Source organism: Eutrigla gurnardus (genome assembly GCF_963514095.1).
Source record: "Eutrigla gurnardus genome assembly, chromosome: 7".
NCBI classification, from domain to species: domain Eukaryota; kingdom Metazoa; phylum Chordata; class Actinopteri; order Perciformes; family Triglidae; genus Eutrigla; species Eutrigla gurnardus.
In genome coordinates, this window is record NC_139921.1 from 13,434,286 (window position 1) to 13,458,861 (window position 24,576).

A 24,576-nucleotide genomic window follows, 5' to 3' on the forward strand; every position below is an offset into this window, starting at 1 on the left:
CACAATTTTACTTTTATTACATTTTATGCAAATTAATTAATTAAATTAGAACAAATGCCAAAGATAACACTGGGAACTCTCCCCCGAAAAAAATAATAAACCAGTAAATGCAGCATTATTAAAGGTACAATGGTAGAGTGCCGATAAAACACATTCAACTCCTTGGACTCTATGTTTTGTTTTTGCAACTAAGAATCACAGCTGATGAATGCAACTTGCTGACATGATCAAAGAAAAGAAAATGTTGGTGAAGATAAAAACTCTGACTCGCCTCCACTTTCTCATCCAAGCCCTGATCCATGAACAAGAGCAGGAATTATGCATTTTGAAGTTTTGCAGTTCCCTGCAATGTTGGAAAGATACATAATGAAACCACTGTGATTCAAAGTTTAAAAAAGAAGAAGAAAAAAAATGAAATACATGAATAGAGGCACTGCATATAAGCCTGAATGAGTTTGATGCTTATTAACATTAAATTCCCTTACATTAAATGTGTGCTTTTAAAAGTGGATGAATTCTGAGTGCAAAAATAGATTTTGCATTAGAAAGAAATAAGATTGTCATTTTGCTCTCATGCATTTTCAACAACCACTCTTCATACACACACTTTCTTTTTAAAGCTTTTGTTGCCCAACGAAAGGCTGAATCATTGAAGCACATAGGTAGTAACTTTATTTATTTGTGCAATACTGGAACCGGTGCATTGGTGACCTTCAACCAGTGCCTTTCCCTCTAATCCACATTACATTAGATAAATATGTTACTGCTCCCTTGTTGAACTTTACCTCACTAACGACCTGTTCAAAATTCAACACATCATATTTCTGATATCTCTCTTTGTAAATTTATACTGTACATTTACACACACATTCTTTAATGCAATGTACATAAGCACGTCCCATGAACACATTACTAACAGTGAATGGGTAAACAGACACAAAAAAGGAAGTAATACACCGACTGTAACAAACATTGAATGACTGCATTTTTTTTTCTATAGAAAAGGGATAAATTGGTTTGTATTGCTTTGGCCTGTTCTGTGAGCAGCCTTCTCATGTTGTCCTTCTCTAGTCGTGGAGACACAGAAGCATCAGAGAGCCACTAGACTGAACCACTGAGAGGACTTGGCAGCCGGAAGAAGGTGGGAAACTTTACTGTTGTCACAAAATGTTTTCTCACTTCTCCCATTTCCAACCATGTTTTACCACCATTCTCCTCATTTTCCCGTGCTTTCCCCTTCCTGGCAGAGGCTTTACTTTAGAACGCATCTTTTATAGTAGTAAAGTCTGTGTCCTCTTGGTCCCATTTGCCAGGGGACAGGCACTCTTCAGTGTTGAAGTCCTGAGGGTTTACCCCAATGTCCAGGACCTGGGGGTTAGTGCGAGACTCAGCGAGTCTGTAAAAACAGAGGAAAACAGATTTTTTTAGCAACTGCTACTATGAAACCGGAGTGGTGCTCAACATCGTCGTCATTACTCATGGGGCCCTAGTTTTGTAGACTAGGCGTAGTCAGCGCGCAGCGCACCTGCGCCACGCCGACGGGGTGTGTCCGCCTGGACTTTGCAAGTTTCGTGCACCGCGCAGGCTAAGAAGAAGGCGTGAGTGGGAGACGAGGAGGAGACGAGGCGTGGACTGGGATTAATACAGCCGATTCAGCTCTTCACCAATCAAATGAGCTCCTCTCCTCACCTTTAATGCGTTAGGGGAGGTTCAGTGCAAGTTTCGTCACTTGACAACCCGATGACAGAAGCAGCGCCGCCGCTCCCACCACGCGCATCACGCGCTGTGCGTGCGTATCATAATAATAACAATGCCCATATTATAAAAAACAGGAGAGAGAGAGAGAGAGAGAGAGAGAGAGAGAGAGAGAGAGAGAGAGAGAGAGAGAGAGAGAGAGAGAGAGAGAGAGAGAGAGGGAGATGTTTTGGTCCGAGAGGCTGAGTTTCCGTTACGCGTGCCATCCGCCTTTGATCTGACTTCAGATGTGACGGGACAATTTATATAGATATAAATTCACGTGTTGATTCAATTAGTTGCATTAAATAGTGTTTGTTGTGATTATTTATTGCATTTAAATGTGCCTGGAACTGTGGAAACCTGCCTGTGAGGTCTCGGTGACGTGTGCGCACTGCGCGCCGGTCAGCCAAACTTCCACTCCGCCAGCTGTAATTCGCCTTGAATGAATGGACTTTATTTGCGCCTTGCGCCGAGAGTAGACCAGGTTGGAGCTGGCGGGCTTTCGGCGAAGTCTCGGCGAGGCTTTTTGCCACGAAACTTCCGCTACGCCAAGCTGAATCTGTGATGCCTCCCCCTGCTGCGCCGCCACACCCATCTTGGCGCAGGTGATCCACCAAACTGACCATGAGCAAGGCTGCGCGGGTCGAAACTTGCATTACGCCGGCTCCGCCACCCTGCGCTGAGCACGAAACTAGGGCCCTATGATATCAAAAACAGCTTGTGAAGAACTTGTGAACAAATGGTAAGTACAGTGTGAACAGAAGGTATGTCCTATTTGTTATGAAAATAATCCTGAATTAAAAAACAAAGCTAAGCCACATATGGCAATAACATTCCCCTTTAAAAACTATTCATGGCAATGCAAAATGAGACCACCCTAACGTACACACAAAGCACTTATTCAAACACAAATATGTCAGACTGACATGTGAACAAACGCAGTTCCCATTCATCACTCATGTGCAAAGTTGATGGATGCGAGGCGGAGACGCACAAACAAAATGAAGATGTGGATACAGTGGCACATTACATCAGGTTCTGTCGCAGTGAAATGTGTCTTATAAAGCTTGGGGATGGATCAAACTATGAAGTGACAATGAAGAGCTTTCCCCCTTGATGCGTTTCTACCTATAATTATACAAGTCTTGTTATGGGATATGGCTGTAAAAGAAAGTGTGAAAACTACATGAGTCTTAATCAATCTGGATGAACGCCAATATCCAGATGGATGAGCAAGCTTGGATAGTGGGTTGACTAGGGTACAATGAGGTGGAAGTCACTAGATCCAGTGAATAACGTTGTTACCTGAGTAGGATTCAAAGCTATCCAGACTGCGGCTGGGGGTGCAAAGGAAACATCACAAGTCAGGCAACAATTTAGCTATTCTGAACAGCCCCATGATATTGTGAGTGGATACATTTTATGAGGCCACAGTGTCACTATATGTCCAAATGTATATGCTTTAACATAAGGCCATAATAATTAGAAAACAGGCCTATTTTGCCTCAAATCTCTGCCGCACAGAAAACATATATGCACATCAAACTGGCCTTTTCCTCATCATGATCAACATCTATTTAAGATGCGTCGACATGCATAACAGTGACCAACCCTGCTACAGCCAGCAGATGGCAGTGCAGTCTCTCAAATAACCATAACAATTATTTCAATGCATGAATTGTCTGCAGCTCATAGCAAAAAGAACAGTGCCCAAACTGCTCATCTAAGATCATTTAAATGCAAGAATTCAAAGTATGGTGTTGCAGAACAGGAGCAGATGTTTTCTGCGATGCCAACAACTTGCTGCCTATTACATGATCTCTATTTAGTCGGGAGGGAGAGAAAACCCTGGTGCTTGTGATGTTTACATACCAAGTACTTACATCTAATTTATGACTACATGATATGTCACTAGTTAGGAATAAAAATAGTAGTTGTATATGGAGAATGTGTTTCTCAAGCTTAATGTTGCTTAAAATCTCTGTGACCGTGAATCTGTTATTTTTATTTGAAATTATATTCAGCTTACATATTAATGTTGCACAACTATCCATTAATCTGGAGCTTATTTCAATCCTCACGAAAAATGTTTTTTGCCACGTGCCAAATATCATGTATAATAATTCAACTACCATTCTGTAATATTTGCATTCACAGAATTATGAGTCGTCTCTAATTTTCTCTCCTGTTCTGACCCCATCACCCAGTACAATCAGCTTTTCCTGATGGACAGAGACATCAACATGGCCCTCGGGATCCCCTTCAGTTACAGAAATCTACATGTGGATGCATCTGTGCTTATGCTGGGAGCATCCTCATTAATCACAGTGTGAAAGATTAATGGCGTGAGGGTGTAATTACAGTGTGCGTAGACAAATAATCATCTGATAATGGGGCTAAAATAGCCTCTTAGCGCCTGATTAGAGAGACTGTGTAGCCCATTTTTCCTTTCACTAAACAAGAATGAGAGAATAAGAAGCTCACTGTCCAATTTGCAGAGAGAGTGGAAGACAGGGCCAAAGGAAATAAAGTGTTAAATGAGTCAAACAAATGGCTGTACACATTTACACCATTCAACCTGAGAGAAGACCACCGCCACTTATTGTGTGCTGCTGATTTAGACCAAATTGAAACATTTATCACAGTGGACTCCATTTCAGATTAGTTTGTATTGCATAGACAGAGTTTCAGAAATTCCAATAAGCGCAGACAATAGACAATTCTGTCAACCTTGAACCTGCAAATTATGAGAGCACTACACTGCAAAATAAGTGACATAAATACCAAGCAAAGTGTCTCTCAGCAGCATTTGTAGCAGTTCAGTTGTAATCGCAGGCTTTCTGAGCTCATATGGAATCCGTGTGTGGGTCTAAGATGATGGCAACACCTACAAAAGCAGCATGAACCAAGGTGGGCATCGGCCACATCAGGGCCTGTAAACTGAGCCCGTCTCCTGCCCTTGGGAGCGCACCAGGGTGAACTGAGCATAGGGAGGCAGTATTTATTGCTAAAGCAGCCAAGCAGCAGTCTTTAGGGAAAACCCTAATGCACACTAGTTCTCACCTTGAGAAAGCCTCGTCCAGACCATCCTCCAACTCCTGCCACACAGAACATACACATATGAAAGTTAAACAGAAAATGAATTGCGTGATAAGTAAACAGCTTTTAATAGATTCACTCACACATACACAGTCAGTCCCCTCTTTTCTCTCACCTCACATGGGTTAGGAGGTTAATCTAGGCTACTTTTAGCCCACAGCCAGCAATGTGACCATTTGATAACGCCAGCTCTGTTCAATGGGTTATTGCCTGACCTTTGTGGCAGCTGAACTGCAGAATCAACTCCTTTGTATACAACAGGTACAGTACATCACCAGGCACGGTGGCTGATTCCTTCCTATTTTATCAAGCTGAAACTCACTGATGTCTTACCCATACAGTATTGTTGTTTTCTGTTGCGTGATTATGCACCATAAAGGGATCTGATTCAGCCTGCTTTGTTCCTGAGTTGCCCAGCGCTATGTTGGCTCCCTCTGCCAAATCCAGAAGTTCTCCCGTGGCTACCTCTGTAATACAGAACAAACACATTTCATCAATTAAAAAGGCAGGATGAATAGGATTTTCTGAAAAGGTAATCCCTCTCAATCAATCAATCAATTATGAACCACTAGAAGTGTGTGGCAGTGTCTATCTGCAGAGAATCTGTTGGTAGTTACCATTTCATGTGTTTGTTATGTGGGTAGTGAGGTTCTGTGAGCAAAAACCCAGCTGGCACATTTAATAACTAAATCTTCAACGATTGGTTGATTCATCAATTGAAAATATAAATTAATCGGCTAAACAATTTTTCATTTTTCAAGCACAAACGCCAAATATTCGGTGGTTCAAACTTCTCAAGTGTCAATATTTTCTTCTTTGTTTATGACAGGAAATTAATTGTCTTTCAATTTTGAAATATTGTTTGCAAAAAAAAAAAAAAAAAACCTGATGTCACTTTGGGCTCTGGGAAACCGTGAGGTACATTTTTCAAAATGCGTTGACATTATATAGACTAAATTATTACTCAAGAAAATAATCTGCTGATAATGCAAATAAGTAGCTTATTGCAGTCCTAGCTTTCACCCTGTAAAGAGGAGAACACTGAGAAAGGACGATCACTATCAAGCAGGCTAAACATATGTTGGCACAGGAGGGAGTGGCATTTGTATTTTGTAGCCACTGTATGAGGCCTGGCGCCGGAAGAAAACTGAGGGTATCTTGTTTCATGAATGACCGTGTACCACTCTGCAGTACAATTACGCCAATTTGGTTTACAGAAATACAGTGTGCTGTAGGATAATGTTGGTCCAAAAACGCACAGGAAGCCTCTTTGTTTCCAAGTCCTACTTTGTTGAGTTTTCTCAATTGGAATCATCCTTAAAACATGTATCGGTCATAAATGATGGGGCTGCAGTCCCAAATAAAGTGTTGGGTTAGATTAAGAGAGATCTCTCTCTGGCTGGAGGCCACCTTGCTGGCACAGGGGGAAGCTCAGTACAAAGCTGAAATGCCTGCTAAAAAACTGCCTCAATCTGAAACATCCAGTACCAAAGGGATCAGAGAAAATTATCCGCTTACAAAGTGTGACGGGAAAAAAACATGCACAAAACAGACTAACAAAGAGAAAGAATTATGAGGAATGTGTCCAGCCATTGTGCCACTGGCAATAGGATGCTCCTCATCTCATTGTATCTTTGCTTGTATCTTGACAATGGAACTAATAATGTCTTAAGGTTGCCTGGCTTGCGCGATGCCAACAGCATGTTTAGAAACCATGCCCCGTGTCTCAAGCCTTGGAATCTTAGAAGATTTGATCGAACAATGGGGCTCACAGAGAATGTAGGCCTCTTTCATGGTCTTTATACAAATAGGACAGTAATTGTTTTTCCAGAATGCAAGAGAATTGATACATTTTTCCATGAACAGTTCTCCATTGTGATCAAATGTGTTGTTTTAATGGATAACGATGCTAGTAAGAAAGAATAACCACGGAAAAAGGTTGTCAGCTGACCCGCAGCCTCAATGTAAGCCACCCTTTAACAAGAGGCGGAATACTCTTCATTCCCCTTGAAGCTATGATTACTGTGACAGAGAGGGCAAGGTGGAGAGAGAGAAAGATGCGACGATGGGTGACGTGACTCACCTTCTCCCTTCAGGCTGCCCAGGCTGGCTGAGCTGTCGGACTGTGAGTTGCTGGCTCCTTCTCCATCTGAACCTGACTTCACTCGCTTCTCTTTCTCTGTGTGAGAAACGAAAAAGGTACATACAGTACAAGACAAGCAAACTATGATTCAGGAGCTTATAACCACAGGGTGAGTTACTAAAGGAACGGTTTACTTTTTTAGCTACTCAACATGCTTCCAAGCATATAATGTGTGTAAACAAATCAGCGGTAGTAAATTAAAGTCATTAGTCAAGCCATCTGCCAGCTGAAACCTAGAGGGCCTGGGCTTCAAAGATTGTAACAAACATACTTCATACAGCAGTTAATACAGTCACTGCAGCATTGAAATAGAGTGGGCATGACACATGGGTCAAATAGATAATAGGCTCTGCTCTCTCTAAACAAATAAGGATTTCTACAAAGTGTCGATCACCAAGGGCAACTGATAACAGCTCTAACTGTATTTCCTGACAGTTAAACTCAGTTTACAGTAGTTACAGGCATGGTATTTCTCAAGCATTTCAGAGCCACTATTTGGAATTGCACTGAAAGTTTACCTAAACACACTTATCAATTTACTAATGTAGACAACCTCTCCATGAAAAAAACCTGAAATATTGTCTTCTGCTGTCCAATTTGCCTTTCAAATAGATCCCTTGTTAACTTATTTATTTCTGTAATGTCACACAGTCTTGGGAAATGCACCATAATATTATGAACATTGTATAGTGTATCCTCTTCTTTAAAATATTATAGTCCCACTATTATTTTAAATAGCCTTTCTAAAATATGATAAGGCCCTCTAAAAATATTTTACCTGTTTTAATTTAGTTAAATCTACTTTTACCACTGTGCGCATAATGAGGTGCATAACTGCCATCAAAGTTATATACTCATACTATACTTGGCTCTGACAGGATCATCACTGTTGTGTTGTACTGCTGCATTACCCTGTTACAATGAAGTGCAACATTGTGAGGACAGCATGTTCTGTTTCCTGTGCATCCCACACAACGTCAGTCTCACATATTATTACATTTTCACCCCCAAAAAATATATTTCAATAAGCTTATTGTCATCAGGCACTCCCAAATCTTCTTTCAAATAATCTCTCTGCATGAATGCCATCTCCTGCAAATTTCTAATGGGTTAGGACTCCTCTATGGAGAAGAGAAAAGAGTGATTTCCTAAGTTTAGAAAGTGGATTTACTCTTAATCTTAAAAGTAGGACCCAAAAGGCATCACCCTAGGTTTTTGGCCAGTTAGGAGCGATCTCCTGCCCCGAGATGGCTGATATATACGGGCTCAGCCTCTAGTCAGAAATGCATACATAAACAACCATCTATACTAAGTGAAGTATCACCATTTCCCATTATGTGAGGGTTAAGTGAAAAATCAAAGAACTGACACAAGACTTTCTGAACAAGTGTAAACACCCAGAGGGGCCAAGACCCTGACCAATACTTGCGCAACGTTTCAACACTGTGGCTACAGATTAAATATCAATTTCTGAATTAAACCTGCAGACACCAAGGAGGTGTTTATCATTTCATCATCATAGACATAAAAAAACATCCCATTCCCCATGAGCCCAGGTGGCTTAGTGATGGTGTTACAAAAGCTTTTCCAAGGCACCCATTTTACCCCTATTGTCTTTCAAGTGCATATTTTACAGCCTGCAAAACATGGAAGCAATTTCAAGATAGGCAAGTTCAAAGCTATAGTGTTTACAGTGACTATTCTATGAACACAGATTTATGAACAGAGATGGGAGCAGTAATATACAGACGGATGTGGGTTGGGAATGTGTGGTGGGCTGTGGAGCACCACTGCGATTGGTGGAGGAGAGTTTGTAAGAAATAGAAGCCACAAACTAGACAGACATACAGTGGATACCCCTTCTTCCTGCCCTGATCCTCCAGGGTCTTGTAACTTTAATGAAACAGATTAGAACGGATATCCCCACCCTCCCTTTCTTCTCTACTACAAAAGAACACCACTACTGCTTAATGGATAGCTATTCTTCCTTTTCCCTCCATGACCTCCAACCAGCTAGTTATCAGTCCTTCCTTCATCAGTGACGATGAGAGACGGAAAGAGCAAGCTAGACATACTGAAAAAAAGAAATGTGGGAGACAAAGTGTATGAGGTGAAAGAGTGAATAGGCAGCAGATTTAATATCCAGCTCAAAGTTACAAACAACTGAATGAAGAGGTGTGAGGCAAGGAGCCTGTGGCCTTCAGTTTGGGAAAAAATAATCCCTTAGCCAAAATAGAAATGTGCCCACATTTAAACATTCCCACACACACCACAGTAGAAGACGAAATGTGGAAGAAATAAAAGAGGCTGCTAGGATTTTCATACAGTGCAAGTGTGTCTCTCTAAAGGACTGAATAAATAAGCTTGCCTTCGCGTGAGACAGGATCAATGGCACTGACACTGAATCTGTCAAGAGGTTGAGCTCCCACTGGCACATCCACACAATCATTTTCCTTTTTCTCTAACATACTCTCCACCCCAACAGCCCTCTCTGCCCCGCCTTTCATGCTCTCTTGCCCTCTCTCCTCATCCCCCATCCCCTTCCAACGTTCTCCTCTTCTTCACCCATCTGCCTCCTTATAATAAGCAGAAGTGAGTGCTATGATGGTTGGGGAAGGAGAGGGAGAAGATAAAATAAACTGATGGGGATGGGTCATGGTGCCAAGTGAAAAGTTATGATGCAGAAACCAATATTATGTTGCAAAAGCCACTCATTTACACTGGAGTCATACATGCAGTAAATTACATGCATGTTCTGCTGAGCAGTACAGAAGAATGAGTGTGGCATCCTCTTTACACAGCACTTTGATTGCCTGCTGTATACATGATTGTGCCTGAGCATGCACTGTATACTCATCTCCTCAGAGTAGTCCATTTAAGAGGTGCCAATTTATAGAGGTTGGAATGCCTTCCAAGTTTGACATAAAATAGAAAAATATAAATCAGGAGAAAAGGAAAATGTTTTCTAAAGATAAGATATATCCAGGAAAAATCCCAGCTAGCACAGTCTTATTTTCACTGTAAAGGACAATGAGAACATTTACTTCCAGTCAGCACTCCTCCGCCCCAAGCTAACCTCAACTCTTCTCCACCCCTCCCCATGTCAATACCTAGATGCGTTTTTAACTATGACTGAGTTGTAATAAAGAGGCGTCACTAAACTAAAACGGGTGTCTTCGCTCTCGTTGATGATTTCCCCCCTGTAGGGGTTGTTGGGACCTAACCGTTAGGACTACAGAATGCGGCCTACAAAGCCTACACAATGCGGCCAGACAATGGGACAAAGGAGATAAAAAACTACAACCACCATTTTAGTGTCACCTCCACCTGGTCACGAGATCTGACGTCACACAGCTGGCGCTCCATTGGCTGCGAACTGCATGGGACTCCAGGGGGTCCCCCGGACCAGCCGTAAGCTATAAATCCCGCGGCCACCAGAAAAACTTTCTCTCTCCAAAGTAACTCGCGTTACGCCAGGAGGTGAAGATTACGTCTGCAGCGTTTCCCTTTGTCCTAGGCCGCAGTCTTTCCCCAAAACTCGCTGGACGAGCAACAGACTGTTTTCCTATCTTTTTCTCTACTCGTTTTATTTTTCTTTTGTTTATCATTTTGGATCCCGAGGAGACCACCGCGACAGCGCGACTCTCCTGTTCCCCGCGGTAAGAAGAAAAACTTTCTTCGTCCCAGCTGCCAGCAGAACGGATAACTCGACCCGTCTTTGTCTGAAATCAGCTGACTAAATCGCAGAGCCACGCGATTGTTCCTGCAGAAGGAAGAATAACTAACGGTTTTCTTCAACCAATTGGATCCGGCGCTGAAAGAGCGCCCCACGAACTACTGTCCGTTGCCGGCGTCAAGGAACGCCATCGCCGCACGGGACGGAAACCCTCACATCGACGCATCTCACATCGACAAAGTAAGAGGCTATTTGTCTGGGCAGAAGCAGAGATTCGATAGTGTAGGACATGCTTGTAATTCTTGTTAATGTGTTTTAAGTTCTGATCGCGGATCGCCGAGTCCGTTTGTTCATGTGCTGCTGTATGTGAATGCTGATCGTGTACCCACGCAGCTGGGTTGATTTCTGTAACAGTGTTTTCGACTAACCTCTGCCATATTCGTGAGCTCAGAAAGCCTCTACTATCAGTTAAAAGACCGGTCTCGCGGAATAAACGCCAGTTCATTCACGCGAGCCCGTGTGACAGTGGCACGGCTTCTGGGCCTCGGAATATCGCTCGCGCATTTTCTCTCTCTTTGTTCGTGTCCCGCTAACACACACACACACATACACGCCGCACACACGTGTCCTAAGCCAGCTGTTCCCGGCGGACGCTAGGGACATAGCTACATCTCTCTCTCTCTCTCTCTCTCTCTCTCGCTACTCCATCGGACGCCAGTGGCTCCGCCCCTGAACGCTGCGAGGAATAGTTCCATCTGGTGGCCGCCCATAGCCATCTCTCCCTCTCTCTCTCTCTCTCGACACGCACGCACACACATGCACACGCACACGCACACGTACGCACACGTACGCACATGCACGCACACTATGAAGGTAAATCGATGTCAAAACACTTAGAAAGATGCGCAGCAGCGTGTGTGTGTGAACGCATGGTTATTTGTTATGCGTGCATGCGTGCGTGCGTTGTCGTGCGCAGGTTGTATGTCACGCGTAACAAGAAGCTGCGTACATATGAAGCAGCGTGCGCACGTCTGTCTGTCACTGTTTGACAAATGTTGTTACGCGTTCACACGCACGTGCGGTCGCAGATTCTGATGCTGCGCGGCCGGAATTGATCTGCTGTGCGCACCTACTCCGCGTAACTTGAACGCGTAATGTAGTTGGCCTGTTCATTTCAGTCAACCAGGGGAGGCAACTACATTACACATTGACGCGTTCAGTTGATAGTTGCGCAAGTAATATGAAACGATTCTGACGCCATACGCACACACACGCACACGCACGCACACACATACGCACACACACTCCACGTGTGTCTCTCCCTTTGTTTAAGCTTAGCTTTGTGTGTTAGGTAGTTAGGTAATAAGGCTTTGTTAATTGCAGTGTTATTGATTGTGATCATTATTACTGATTTTAATAAATCTTATTACCGTATGTTATAACTAGCGGTCTCTTGTGCTTGTTGTGTATATGTCACTGGATAACAGCAGGTTGTGAAGGCTAGTGCTTGAATTTCACGCCTTTTTAATTGTTAGATTGTTTTTATGCTTCCATGCCAATGATCACGATGATTGGCATGTGAGTATAAGACCTTTATATTGAGACTGAATACAGTTTTAGGTTATCTTTTCCCTGATCCCAGGGTGGTGCCCCGTTTATTCATGATTATATCATGATAATATATTAAATATAATTATTAATACCGATAATCATATTGATATTAATAATTAACTGTTGATAACCAAATCTGCTCCTGCTACAACCCCAACATAATTGCCGCCCCGTGTGAGGCCTTCTTAAACCAGCTTTGTCCAGAGATTTATGCACAATAACCTGAGAGGTATAGTAATAATAATAATAGTAAATATTATTATTATGAATATGATTGTTTAGAAATCGATTTTCAAGGATCGATTTGTTTGTTCCCCATTACTATTTGCCAAGCAAGTACAGTTGAGGGTTGCATATGCATGTTGTGATTAGCCATTTATTGTTTAACAACAATACTAACAAACACAGGGTTAGGGATACTCAGACGCGTTATAACACTGTTATCACTCACCAGAGGTGCTAGAGACACCTCACTACCAGTCCACAGACTGTAGAAGTGTATTAACATTCCCATTGTAAGTCACAGGTCGACGCCGCTCACCTGTGCACCCACATCAGCATAACAACATACATTCTTTTTCGCTGTTAAAACCAAACAAGTGAAGCCACCGGGTTCTGCCTTTTACTAGAGGTAAAATGAGCAACTACGGCCCGAAAGAACAAGGAGCTGAGGCTCCCCAGGTATCAGTCGACGCAGACCTGCAGGATGCGGTCGCTGGTCTCCTCCACCTGTCCCTTGAGGACAGGGAAAACCTTGAGCACTACGATGTAGTGACATGCAATGATCAACTGCAGGAGCTTGTTGATTATGTTAATGACCCGTCAGGGAAACCACAACGCACAATCACTGACGTGGTGGGTCGAATCTTCCTCCTGTCTCAGCGCAGAGCACAACTGCAGAAAGCTGAGGATGAGGAGCGAATCAATCGACTGGGTCATGCAGCCACCTCCCTGCGACAGGAAGTGGCCGAACTGAAGGTGGAGAGGGAGGAAGCCCTCCGCAGGCCGTGCAGGGAGGAGGAGAGAGAACTCCAGCGTGAGGAAACTCAGGCTGCCCAGGTAGGTACACCCCCAGACACGGATGTGCCTGACCTGTCGGACCTTGAAACCGCGCCCCCCCCCCCCGGACGCACACCGTCCCATGCGCAGGGAGAGACTTGTACAGTCGGAAGAGCCCGAACGTCGGCGCTACCAGGCTCCACCGTCCACCCACCCACTGGAACGAGAAGCCCCACCTCACAAGTGGAGCTACTCCCAGCGGGACGAGTCCCCACGCCGAAGCGTGAGCTACCTCCCAGTGGCTCGGAGCTCAACGGGGGATTCCAGATTCCCACGAATGCACCACCGACATTCGTTAGGAGAGTCACGCATGCCTCGGACTCCATCCCCACCTCCAAGGGGGAGGGGTCACTCTGTCCGAGACAATTACCGTGGTGATAACGGGTCGTCAAGTGAATCAGATGGCCCATATCCAGCCGCAAACCATGGCCTGCGCACCCGACAGTTAGAGTCCCTCGCCAGAGACATCGAACGGTTTGATCCGACTCACAAAGAGTCGGATATTGATGGCTATCTCAAAGAGATAGACCACTGTCTGCGTGACCTACCCCATGCCTCCTCACGCGAGAAGCTCAAGCTAATCTGGAAGACCACTACCAGACATGTCCACAGTTTCATAGAAACGCTCGCACCCAGAAACCGGGACCGATACTCCAGACTTTGTGAAGCACTCAAGGAGGAGTATAGCCGGTACAGGGACCCCGCCTCCGCCATGCTCGGCGCCCTCGCTGTTCTACACAGGAAGCAGGAACCACCCAGGGAGTACTATAGGCGCTTCAGGGCCACCTATGCTCAGGGCCGTAACTCCCCAGGAGTGGAGGAAGAGCCTGCCTTCAAGGCCCTCTTCCTGCATAACCTACACGAAAGTGTGCGCTACGATGTCACCATGCACTGCAGGACATACCGACTTTCCATGCAAGAGGTTCGTAATTTCGCACAGATGTCATGGGAGACCCGGGTGCGACCCGCAAGGTCACCCGGGGAGGACGCCAGAGTCCTGGGGATCCAAACCGCGGAACACACAGGCCTAGGGCTGGAGGGAGATGAAGTGCCTCAGCCAAGGGTAAGTACCAGACCAGTACAACAGGCACACCGGGAACCTAACCAGCAACAATGGCGACAGAACCAAGGGGGTGAGCGGAACGCACGCCCCTGGAATCACACAGAACCCAGGAACGAAAATAACCCCAGGAATAAGGTCCAGTTTGAACGCAAACAAGAGGGTAAGTATAATTCCTGGACGACAAACTCCCGAATGAGAGAAAAGGATATGGACGACCTGGTCGACAAGCTGACAAAAGCAATAGGGTTGACAAATCGATCCTTGAAAATCGATTTCTAAACAATCATATTCATAATAATAATATTTACTATTATTATTATTACTATACCTCTCAGGTTATTGTGCATAAATCTCTGGACACGCTAGACGCATTTACACCTCGGTGGTGGTAGACATCCTCGCCCTACTCGACTCGGGCTCTGAGATCAGTCTAATGTGCCAACGCACCTTTGCGGAGGTGACCCGAACCATGCTCTCCCTAGGTAAACCACTTCAAATTGAGCCCTGCCACGTTAGCATCACCAGCTACACGCAGAACAGGTCACCCATCACAGAACGTGCGTGGGTGGACCTCACGTTTCAGGGAGTCACTCTTGTGCACCCCATCCACATTTGTGCCATTGACACCGAACCACTTCTCATTGGTCAGGATCTCCTGGACCGGCTGGCACCGCTTATCGACTGCCATCAGGGGCGCATCTGGGCTCAGGTCGAGACGCCAATACCGCTCCACCCCTCAGGTGGCCTGATGGCCTCCGACGAACGAGTCGCCGTCATCCAAGAGTCCAGAGACCCTCTACCAATGCGGATGCCTTTTCCAGAGCCTAATCCTGGCTCTGCTCGAACCGCACCGCTTGCGAGCCCACAACTCCAAGCCGGCGACTTGAGTGCTTTCCGACACCACGGATCCTTCCTGTGTCCGCTGGAGAACCGAAACCCAGCACTTTACAGCCCTCATCTGGTTGGCGGTGTGCATCTCAATGACACCCATGTCCCAGAAGCGATCCTGGGGCTTTGGTCAGAGAAGACAGCCGTCAGTCAAGATCTGTACCACCATCTGCAGCATCAACCTCTCCCAGTTTTCGCGCCTCTCAACCACCACCTCCTTTCTGCAGAATCACCGCAGATTCACCTTAAGGCGGTAGGAGTGTGCGCCCTCTCGATCCGTATTGGGAAGAAACAGGTTGACCATTTCATAAGCGTAGTGCCCAAACTACATCCACCATTCCTTTTAGGTGCTGATATTCTGGTCAGACTTGGCACCAAACTGGACACGGTCAATCAGATTCTTTGGTCCCAGGCTAATGCTAAGAACGAGCCCCTGCCCATTGAACTTGAACACCTGACATCAGGCCAAACCATCCCAGAGGCATGTCAGGTTGCCAGTGAAGTTGACATGATGGTCCCTGCCAGGACCGCAGGTGTCCCCATCCGGCTCGCCATCCTTAAGGGACAGAAGATGCCTGGCTCCCAAGCATTCTTCCAGCCCTTACCCCATTTCTGGGAACTTAACCTTACCGTCTGCGGCACACCCCTGCTTGAGTTGAACAATCGTTCGACCTACATCCTGGTCCAAAACTTAGACGATGTCCTTTTCACATTCCCAACCGCAATGATCACCATGGCCCGTCGTGAAACCCTTCACGGTGAAGCCATTTGTGGCACAGCATTGGGGAAAGGGGGTGATCTGGTCGTCTACGCATTAACGACTCAATCGACCGAAGCGACCTCAGGTGAGACACACCAACCACCTGAGGAACCCTATTCGGGCTTTGAGTCTGAGATAACCCAACAGCTTGCCAAAGCAGATGCCCTCACTACCGAGGACCAGAGAGACGCGCTACGGAAGTTGTTCCACGACTTCCAGCCGATCTTCTCCCGAGACTCGCAGGACTGTGGGGAGACCCAACTTCACAAGGTCCGCATCCCCACTGATCCGAATGCGCCACCGACCTTCGTACGCCAGTACAGGATCCCGTTAGCCGCATACGAGTCTATCCGAGACATCCTGGACAAATTGCTGGAGAAGCAAATCATCCGGGAATGCAACTCAACATATAATTCTCCAATCTGGCCGGTCTTGAAACCCACTGGGAGATGGCGTCTCACCATCGACTACCGGCCACTGAACAAACAGGTTCCTCTCTCCCGCTGGCCCATGATTCACCTGGATCAGGAGCTAGCTAAAGTCAAGGGAGCCCGCTTCTTCTCAACGGTAGACATCGCTAATGGTTTCTGGACAATGAAAGTTGATCCAACCGACCAGTATAAGCTTGCCTTCTCCTTTGGGAACCGCCAGTATACCTGGAATCGCTTCCCTCTTGGGTATTCGAACTCCCCCGCCGAGTTCAACATTTTTCTCCACAAGGCGATGAGTGACGCGGCTGCAAGCGGTAACCTCATCTATGTGGACGACATCCTCATGAGGAGTCGAACCTTCGAGATCGTCGGTAAGCTATCACCAGTGGCTTACCGCATCAGGGTCCCACAACCAAGGCACCCAGCCACACACAAGTGGGTTCATGCGAATCAGATCAAGCCCTACAAACCTGTCACACCTCTTAGAGATCGCAGTTGCCGCACCCGAAAGGGGAAGGCAGTCTCCCTCTCACCCAGGAGAAGACTCACCATGGCCACAGCAGGGTAACCGCAGGCACTAACACCTAAACATCAAACCCTTCTCACAGTGACAACAACTGCAGAACTTAGGCAACACCCCCTCAGGGAATCGTAGCCACTGTCAATTTACACTCCAGCCTGTTTAATAACACCTTACATGCCTTAGATGCCTGGTCACGAAAATCCTCCAATCCGCTATTACAACTGTGGTGCAACCTTCATAAATGCGTTTGGTTTATAGTCTTGGCAATGCAATCCCGATCTCAGTAGACCCCAGGAACCTGGGCATAAGATTCATCCTCAATCTATCTATCATAGGGAAACAGGATACGCATAGGCTAAAGCCATACTAAATGTTAGGTTCCGGAGAGATACCACACACATCCCACAGGCTAACTCCAACCTCCACCCAGAGAAAGCCTAGCGACCACTAACCCCTTTTCTTTTTCCTCGCTTTCCTTCCGTCTTCGTTCTGTTTTTCATAATAGGAATGGGTCCTGTTTGAAATTTCCCGAATGAAATGATAATGCTGATGTTTGTATAAATTGTGCCTTAGTGATGTTTAATATAGGTTAGATAGTTAGAAATCTCTGCCCAAATTTTGCCTCAATCTCTGCCCATACTTTGCCTCAATCTCTGTCCAGACAATGCCTCCATCAAGTTATGGACTTTAACCTGAATGACTGTTTAACCTCTTTTCCATGGAATATACAGACTGTTTGGACTTCCACGTGTTTCAAGGAATACATGGACGGTTCGGCCCTTATGTTGCTCCGAAGGTTGCGTCCCACACCTCAACCTTCAGACCAAAATGGGGACTGTTGGGACCTAACCGTTAGGACTACAGAATGCGGCCTACAAAGCCTACACAATGCGGCCAGACAATGGGACAAAGGAGATAAAAAACTACAACCACCATTTTAGTGTCACCTCCACCTGGTCATGAGATCTGACGTCACACAGCTGGCGCTCCATTGGCTGCGAACTGCATGGGACTCCAGGGGGTCCCCCGGACCAGCCGTAAGCTATAAATCCCGCGGCCACCAGAAAAACTCTCTCTCCAAAGTAACTCGCGTTACGCCAGGAGGTGAAGATTACGTCTGCAGCGTTTCCCTTTGTCCTAGGCCGCAGTCTTTCCCCCAAACTCGCTGGACGAGCAACAGACTGTTTTCCCCTCTTTTTCTCTACTCGTTTTATTTTTCTTTTGTTTATCATTTTGGATCCCGAGGAGACCACCGCGACAGCGCGACTCTCCCGTTTCCCGCGGTAAGAAGAAAAACTTTCTTCGTCCCAGCTGCCAGCAGAACGGATAACTCGACCCGTCTTTGTCTGAAATCAGCTGACTAAATCGCTGAGCCACGCGATTGTTCCTGCAGAAGGAAGAATAACTAACGGTTTTCTTCAACCAATTGGATCCGGCGCTGAAAGAGCGCCCCACGAACTACTGTCCGTTGCCGGCGTCAAGGAACGCCATCGCCGCACGGGACGGAAACCCTCACATCGACGCATCTCACATCGACAAAGTAAGAGGCTATTTGTCTGGGCAGAAGCAGAGATTCGATAGTGTAGGACATGCTTGTAATTCTTGTTAATGTGTTTTAAGTTCTGATCGCGGATCGCCGAGTCCGTTTGTTCATGTGCTGCTGTATGTGAATGCTGATCGTGTACCCACGCAGCTGGGTTGATTTCTGTAACAGTGTTTTCGACTAACCTCCGCCATATTCGTGAGCTCAGAAAGCCTCTACTATCAGTTAAAAGACCGGTCTCGCGGAATAAACGCCAGTTCATTCACGCGAGCCCGTGTGACAGTGGCACGGCTTCTGGGCCTCGGAATATCGCTCGCGCATTTTCTCTCTCTTTGTTCGTGTCCCGCTAACACACACACACATACACGCCGCACACACGTGTCCTAAGCCAGCTGTTCCCGGCGGACGCTAGGGACATAGCTACATCTGGTGGCTACATACGGCTCTCTCTCTCTCTCTCTCTCTCTCTCTCTCTCTCTCTCTCTCTCTCTCTCTCTCTCTCTCTACTCCATCGGACGCCAGTGGCTCCGCCCCTGAACGCTGCGAGGAATAGTTCCATCTGGTGGCCGCCCATAGCCATCTCTCCCTCTCTCTCTCTCTCGACACGCACGCACACACACGCACGCACACGCACACGTACGTACGCACACGCACGCACACACATACGCACACACACTCCACGTGTGTCTCTCCCTTTGTTTAAGCTTAGCTTTGTGTGTTAGGTAGTTAGGTAATAAGGCTTTGTTAATTGCAGTGTTATTGATTGTGATCATTATTACTGATTTTAATAAATCTTATTATGTTATAACTAGCGGTCTCTTGTGCTTGTTGTGTATATGTCACTGGATAACAGCAGGTTGTGAAGGCTAGTGCTTGAATTTCACGCCTTTTTAATTGTTAGATTGTTTTTATGCTTCCATGCCAATGATCACGATGATTGGCATGTGAGTATAAGACCTTTATATTGAGACTGAATACAGTTTTAGGTTATCTTTTCCCTGATCCCAGGGTGGTGCCCCGTTTATTCATGATTATATCATGATAATATATTAAATATAATTATTAATACGGATAATCATATTGATATTAATAATTAACTGTTGATAACCAAATCTGCTCCTGCTACAACCCCAACAGGGGGAAACTGGTTAAATCGATGAGGACATTCCTCTACTGTATGTGTGTGTATATGTGTGTGTGACATCAGTGACTGGCAGGAATAACTGAACAGTTCTCCACTATTTCACATGACCCCTGTCGGTGTCAAGGCCAAGACTAGGAAGGTTAAAATACAAGATAATTGTTTGGCCACCAAGAAGGAAGATAGAGGGTGTATACAGTAAATGGGAAGAATAACAGTGGGGGAGGAGAGGGAAGAAGAGCGGAACGTTTTCACTCATCCGTCACACTCCTTTGGTCGTCGGGGCGACCATGCGTACCTTCCTTGGCAGCCTGCCAGAATTCAAATGCCACTCTGAAAGCCTGAGCCACTGTTAGGGTAACCGCTTGGGCCTGTTGGAGGGAAGCAGAGAGACCAAGTGTGAGGGCAAGTGTGAAAGACTGAGAAATACTCTGCAGCCCATCCACATGAGGGAAACTCAAGGAAGACAGGAAGCTGTGACCTATTAAAAAGAGGAAATGCCCACCAACAGAAGAGGTTCCTTCACAGACACTTGAACAGGAGGAAGAGAAACCCGTGTGCTCCATGACAAATTGTTTATGTAACTGGGAGGATATGTGGCCTTTTGGCCAGATCAAGATTAGTGGGGGGAAGGAAAAGGAGGGAGTGGCTCACTCGTTCTGCAAACCTCCAGGGATGGAGAGAACTCCAGAAAAGGCCTCCCTGCCCTGCATGTTCTTACTCCTCGTCTTTCTCCTTAACTGAATACTTTGACATTTGCAAACATGCAAGTGGCAATGCAGTTCCATGGTTTCTTCGCAATTTACTACATCTGCATTAAGTGCTTTCCACAGATTACCAGGAGCAAAAGCTGAATCATATACCTGAATGCAGAATCTTGCCCCATAAAGAATTGCTTGATTTTGTAGCTATAGCCAGCAGTCTTATTTCATTAAATAATACTGTAACCAATGGCATAAAAAGGAACAGTTCAAAATGTTGTACAATTTGCTTTTTTTCCTGAGAATTAGTTGAACATGTCAATATTAGTTTCATGTCTATATGCTAAATAAGAAGCCAGCCAGTTGCTGAATATTCAAGTAATGCATTAAGAATCAAAACAGCAGGAAACGGACAGCATGGCTATTTCCTACGATGAGAAAACCAGCCACCAGAAACACTTAAGGTCACAAATTGACATGCTATTATTCTGCAATCTAACAACAAACAGGATGTGTTTTTATTCAGGGGTTACATGTGTGAATATTTTGTGGCCAAGCGCAATGACTTGAATAATTAGTGAGATTTAAAGGTGACGATAGGTGGATTTTGTAGAGCCAGACTACCCGTTTCCCCTTGTTTCCTGCCTGCATGCTAAGCTAAGCTGCTGCTGCTGGCTATAACTTCATATCAGACATGACATGAGTGGTAGCGAATAAGAGTAATTTCTAAAATGATCAATTCTGTATTTAGAAATAAGAAACTGAAAGAGTAGTAAACATTATATCCAATATTTCAATTCAGTTGCAAACTCTTTTTTGTGTCCACTTACAGAACTTACACTTACAGACACGTATCTCGCTATACAATGACAAATGAACTATCTAGAAGGTGGGTGCTTAAAACTTTGTCTTTCCCATGAATAGGTATTGGATTACTTTGGGTAAACAGCCCACAGTGGCACATAGTTGTACAAGACGTAGTGGCACAAACTGGTTTACGTACCATTTTTCTCTTAGTGCAGAGGAAGGCATGACACTCCAGACTGTCATTGTGTTGGCTCTGGACGATGTAGGCAAACACTTTGTCATGCATCTTGTCCGCCGTGCAATATGATATTCTGAGAAAACACACACACACACACACACACACACACACACACACACACACACACACACACACACACACACACACACACACACACACACACACACACACACACACACACACACACACGAGAGAAATCCAGATGCAAAAGCTTTAAAAGACTTTATAAAAATCATCACAGATCAAGTGGGGACATGTAACTTCATCTGCACTAAGCCCTTGAGCTAGTTCACCAATCTGATTAAAACTATTCAATCTAGCATTTTTCTAAACTATTATAAGAAAAACATCCCTGCCATTCTTATAGTAAACTGCGCTCACAATCTCACCGCCCCGCAGATTATCAAATACACACTCCAGCTATGTGCATGTACAGAGCTGAACAATGTCATGTATTTGAACTGAACATGTGCGAAGTGGACATCTGTGCAGTTTTGCCAAAGGGATGGTGTTTCTCTTTTTTCAAAACAAGTTGCTACATCAACCGCGTCCACCTGTTTAACAACCATGTAATACAGTTTAAATTGTAGCTTTTAAATTGGGCCTGGCACATGAAAAGACTCATACAGACAAGAGGTGACTGTTCTTGTCAGATTCTAGTGTAGGTGGTCATCTGCTCCTGCTGTCTGTGTTGCATGTGAGAGACGTATGAGTCTTGCTTGTCAGTCTCAGTGCAGAGAAGGGATTTGAATTAAGGTGTAATGCTCCACAAATAGCCATTCCCCCATTATTTGATCATCTTGTTATTACCCTAATACCAAAGTGATGGGCACACTGGCTAGTTGGGGAGCGAAACACAAATCGATAGAGGAAAGCAATGATGAATATCTGCCATCTGTCTTTCATTTCCCCTTTGAGCATCAGCACCGTGCTCAAACTTGACTGTGGGAGAGTTAACTAATTACCAAGGTGTGGCTATAATAAATAAATAAAAGCAAGGAAGGAAAGGAGAGGTGGAGAGGTTTCAGAATGACAGTAGCTGTCTGTACAACACAAGATTTACAGGCAAATGTTGTGGCGGGAGGGCGTCAGGGAAATTGGGAGTCTAGACAAATCAAATTTATTGGTTGTCCAACGTTTTAGCAGATGTTCAGAGAGGAGAGCTTCAATGGGGTGCAAGAGACAACCAGCTGCTGGATGTCTTCGTACCATCTTGAAGTCACAGCTGGACTCACCTCATGCACTAAGCCTTTTAATTTTCTGTAGTATTTACTTTATATTCGTCAATGACAGACAAGATATATTATTTCTTCTTTTTGAGAATAGTTTAATTCCTCCAAATTTCAGTACAATGATGACAAGAGAAAGGCAGTAGGTGTGGACAACTTTAGAAAAACGCCAACAATTGAAACTCGTCCTCAATCTACCACCTTTTAAGCAAAACAAAATTATTCAACATAAGCCTATTCATGCTTGAAAATGTTGGGGAAAGTACCCTCTCTGCTTGATATGTAGACTCATAAATGTGGAATTTTAGAAAAGTGATTCAGCTTGGATCATAAGCGTGAGGCCAGTGGAGGTTAGGCATCGTTAAAGATCCCATATTATACTGTTTTTCATCAATTTAACACAGCTGTCAGTGGTACAACAACACTGTTTTCGAAATGCATTGCCCCAAACCGTGGTCCTGAATTTCAGCTGTCTAAAAGTTGCTCAAATGAGCTCTGCTGAGCTCTCCTGAGAACAGGCTGGTTCTGTGTCTGCACCTTTAAATGCTAATGAGCTCCATCTGTCATCACCTACTTGGAGAGCCACGGAGATGATGCTGCTTACGCTAGCGGCAGAATGCGCCAATGTTTACGTGGCTGTATCTCTATGGCTCACCCATGTGGCTCAGGTGAAGTTGTTGGGTCAGATCCTTTTACGAGGGTCAGTGTTGAGGCAAAGCCAGCTTTGTACTGACCCTCGTTACTGAAGCAGTCCGATGTGAAGGGGTTAGCACACACATACAAGCTAACACGGACCGTAGCCGGCACATTGTCATTAAAAATGAAACGCAAGAGACCAGACCCGGACGGTCGTGCACGGCGATCTGTTGGACACGTGCCCCCAGGCTCCCTCCGGCCGGAGGCAGCAGTGAAGACACACCAGAGCGTGTGAGACAGAGGGAGGATTGTCTCCAGCTTCACGCGCACCGGGATTTATTCACGGAGCACAAGCCGGATCACCCAGCGCCACAACTGGTAAGTCGAGCTGCGCTCTCCCCACTGTGTTGCGAAACGCCCTGTCCACATACACCAGAGGAGTTCGGCCTATGCAAATGACTCCTTTTTATTACGTAACAACAGGAGCTGAATCTGAACAGCCTGTAGGAGCGTTGTTTTACCAGTGGGTGGGCTGCAGAGACCATGCAGGAGTCGCTAGTTTTCCTCATCCTGGGAGTTGACAGGTTCAGGGAGGACCAGTTCATAGGTGTAGAGACCAGAGAAAACCTGTTTTTCATAATATGGGACCTTAAAGTGTGCAGGCTGTGGCAGGCTATGGCAGGCAAGTTAGATCTGTCTGCATTTAACAGAGGAACCATGTTTGTGTGTGTGTGTGTGTGTGCGTGTGTGTGTGTGTGTAGCAAGATCAGACATACAGCTGTTGCAATGCTCCCAAGAGAGCTGAGATTGATGCGACAAATTGCTGATAGACTGATTACGGTCTTCTCACACATACATGCCGCCTTGGAGAACCACATTCTTACAAATAACAACTTTTGTTTTATTGTGGATGATAAGGACAAGCTTAGGGTAAAAGTATTTCATAACTGGGGCTGTCAGGGGCACAGGACTGACCTGTATATGGAGATGTTTTCAATCAGCTGGTTGGAGGCACTGTCGTAAAGGATGATTCCTCGTGGAGAGACCGTCAATGTGACTTTCTGGAGTTTTTTTCCACTGGCTTTAGCCTAGAAGGAAGAGAAGAAGGAAAAAGAAACGGTGAAGGGCACAAAGAGAAAAGAAGAAGGTGTTAAGAGTTAAGAAAGGAAAATCAATCTAGTGTCAAACTAGTTTTCATAGAATCCAGACTGTATGTCAAAAGATGCCAATCAAAAGATATGTGGAATCACATGACAAACTATAAATTGCAAAGCTGCTTGCTTGTTTAACA

The 24,576-nt window shown here is 45.3% G+C and overlaps 1 protein-coding gene across 2 annotated transcripts in view; it reads right to left on the minus strand.

Annotated features, from left to right (window-relative positions):
• The window catches only part of ldlrap1b (low density lipoprotein receptor adaptor protein 1b), a 55,438-nt gene continuing 30,862 nt past the window's right edge, over positions 1–24,576 (minus strand). The window contains exons 3-10 of one of the 2 annotated variants that reach the window (XM_084014056.1): positions 24,261–24,373; positions 21,379–21,493; positions 19,973–20,045; positions 6,920–7,015; positions 5,170–5,303; positions 4,801–4,835; positions 3,043–3,074; positions 1–1,396 (exon numbers count right to left, since the gene is read on the minus strand). In XM_084014056.1, coding sequence (XP_083870182.1) covers positions 1,350–1,396; positions 3,043–3,074; positions 4,801–4,835; positions 5,170–5,303; positions 6,920–7,015; positions 19,973–20,045; positions 21,379–21,493; positions 24,261–24,373 — 645 coding nt within the window. In that variant the 3' untranslated portion in view covers positions 1–1,349. The remainder of the gene's footprint in view (positions 1,397–3,042; positions 3,075–4,800; positions 4,836–5,169; positions 5,304–6,919; positions 7,016–19,972; positions 20,046–21,378; positions 21,494–24,260; positions 24,374–24,576) is intronic. The other variant, XM_084014055.1, reaches the window with a different exon arrangement.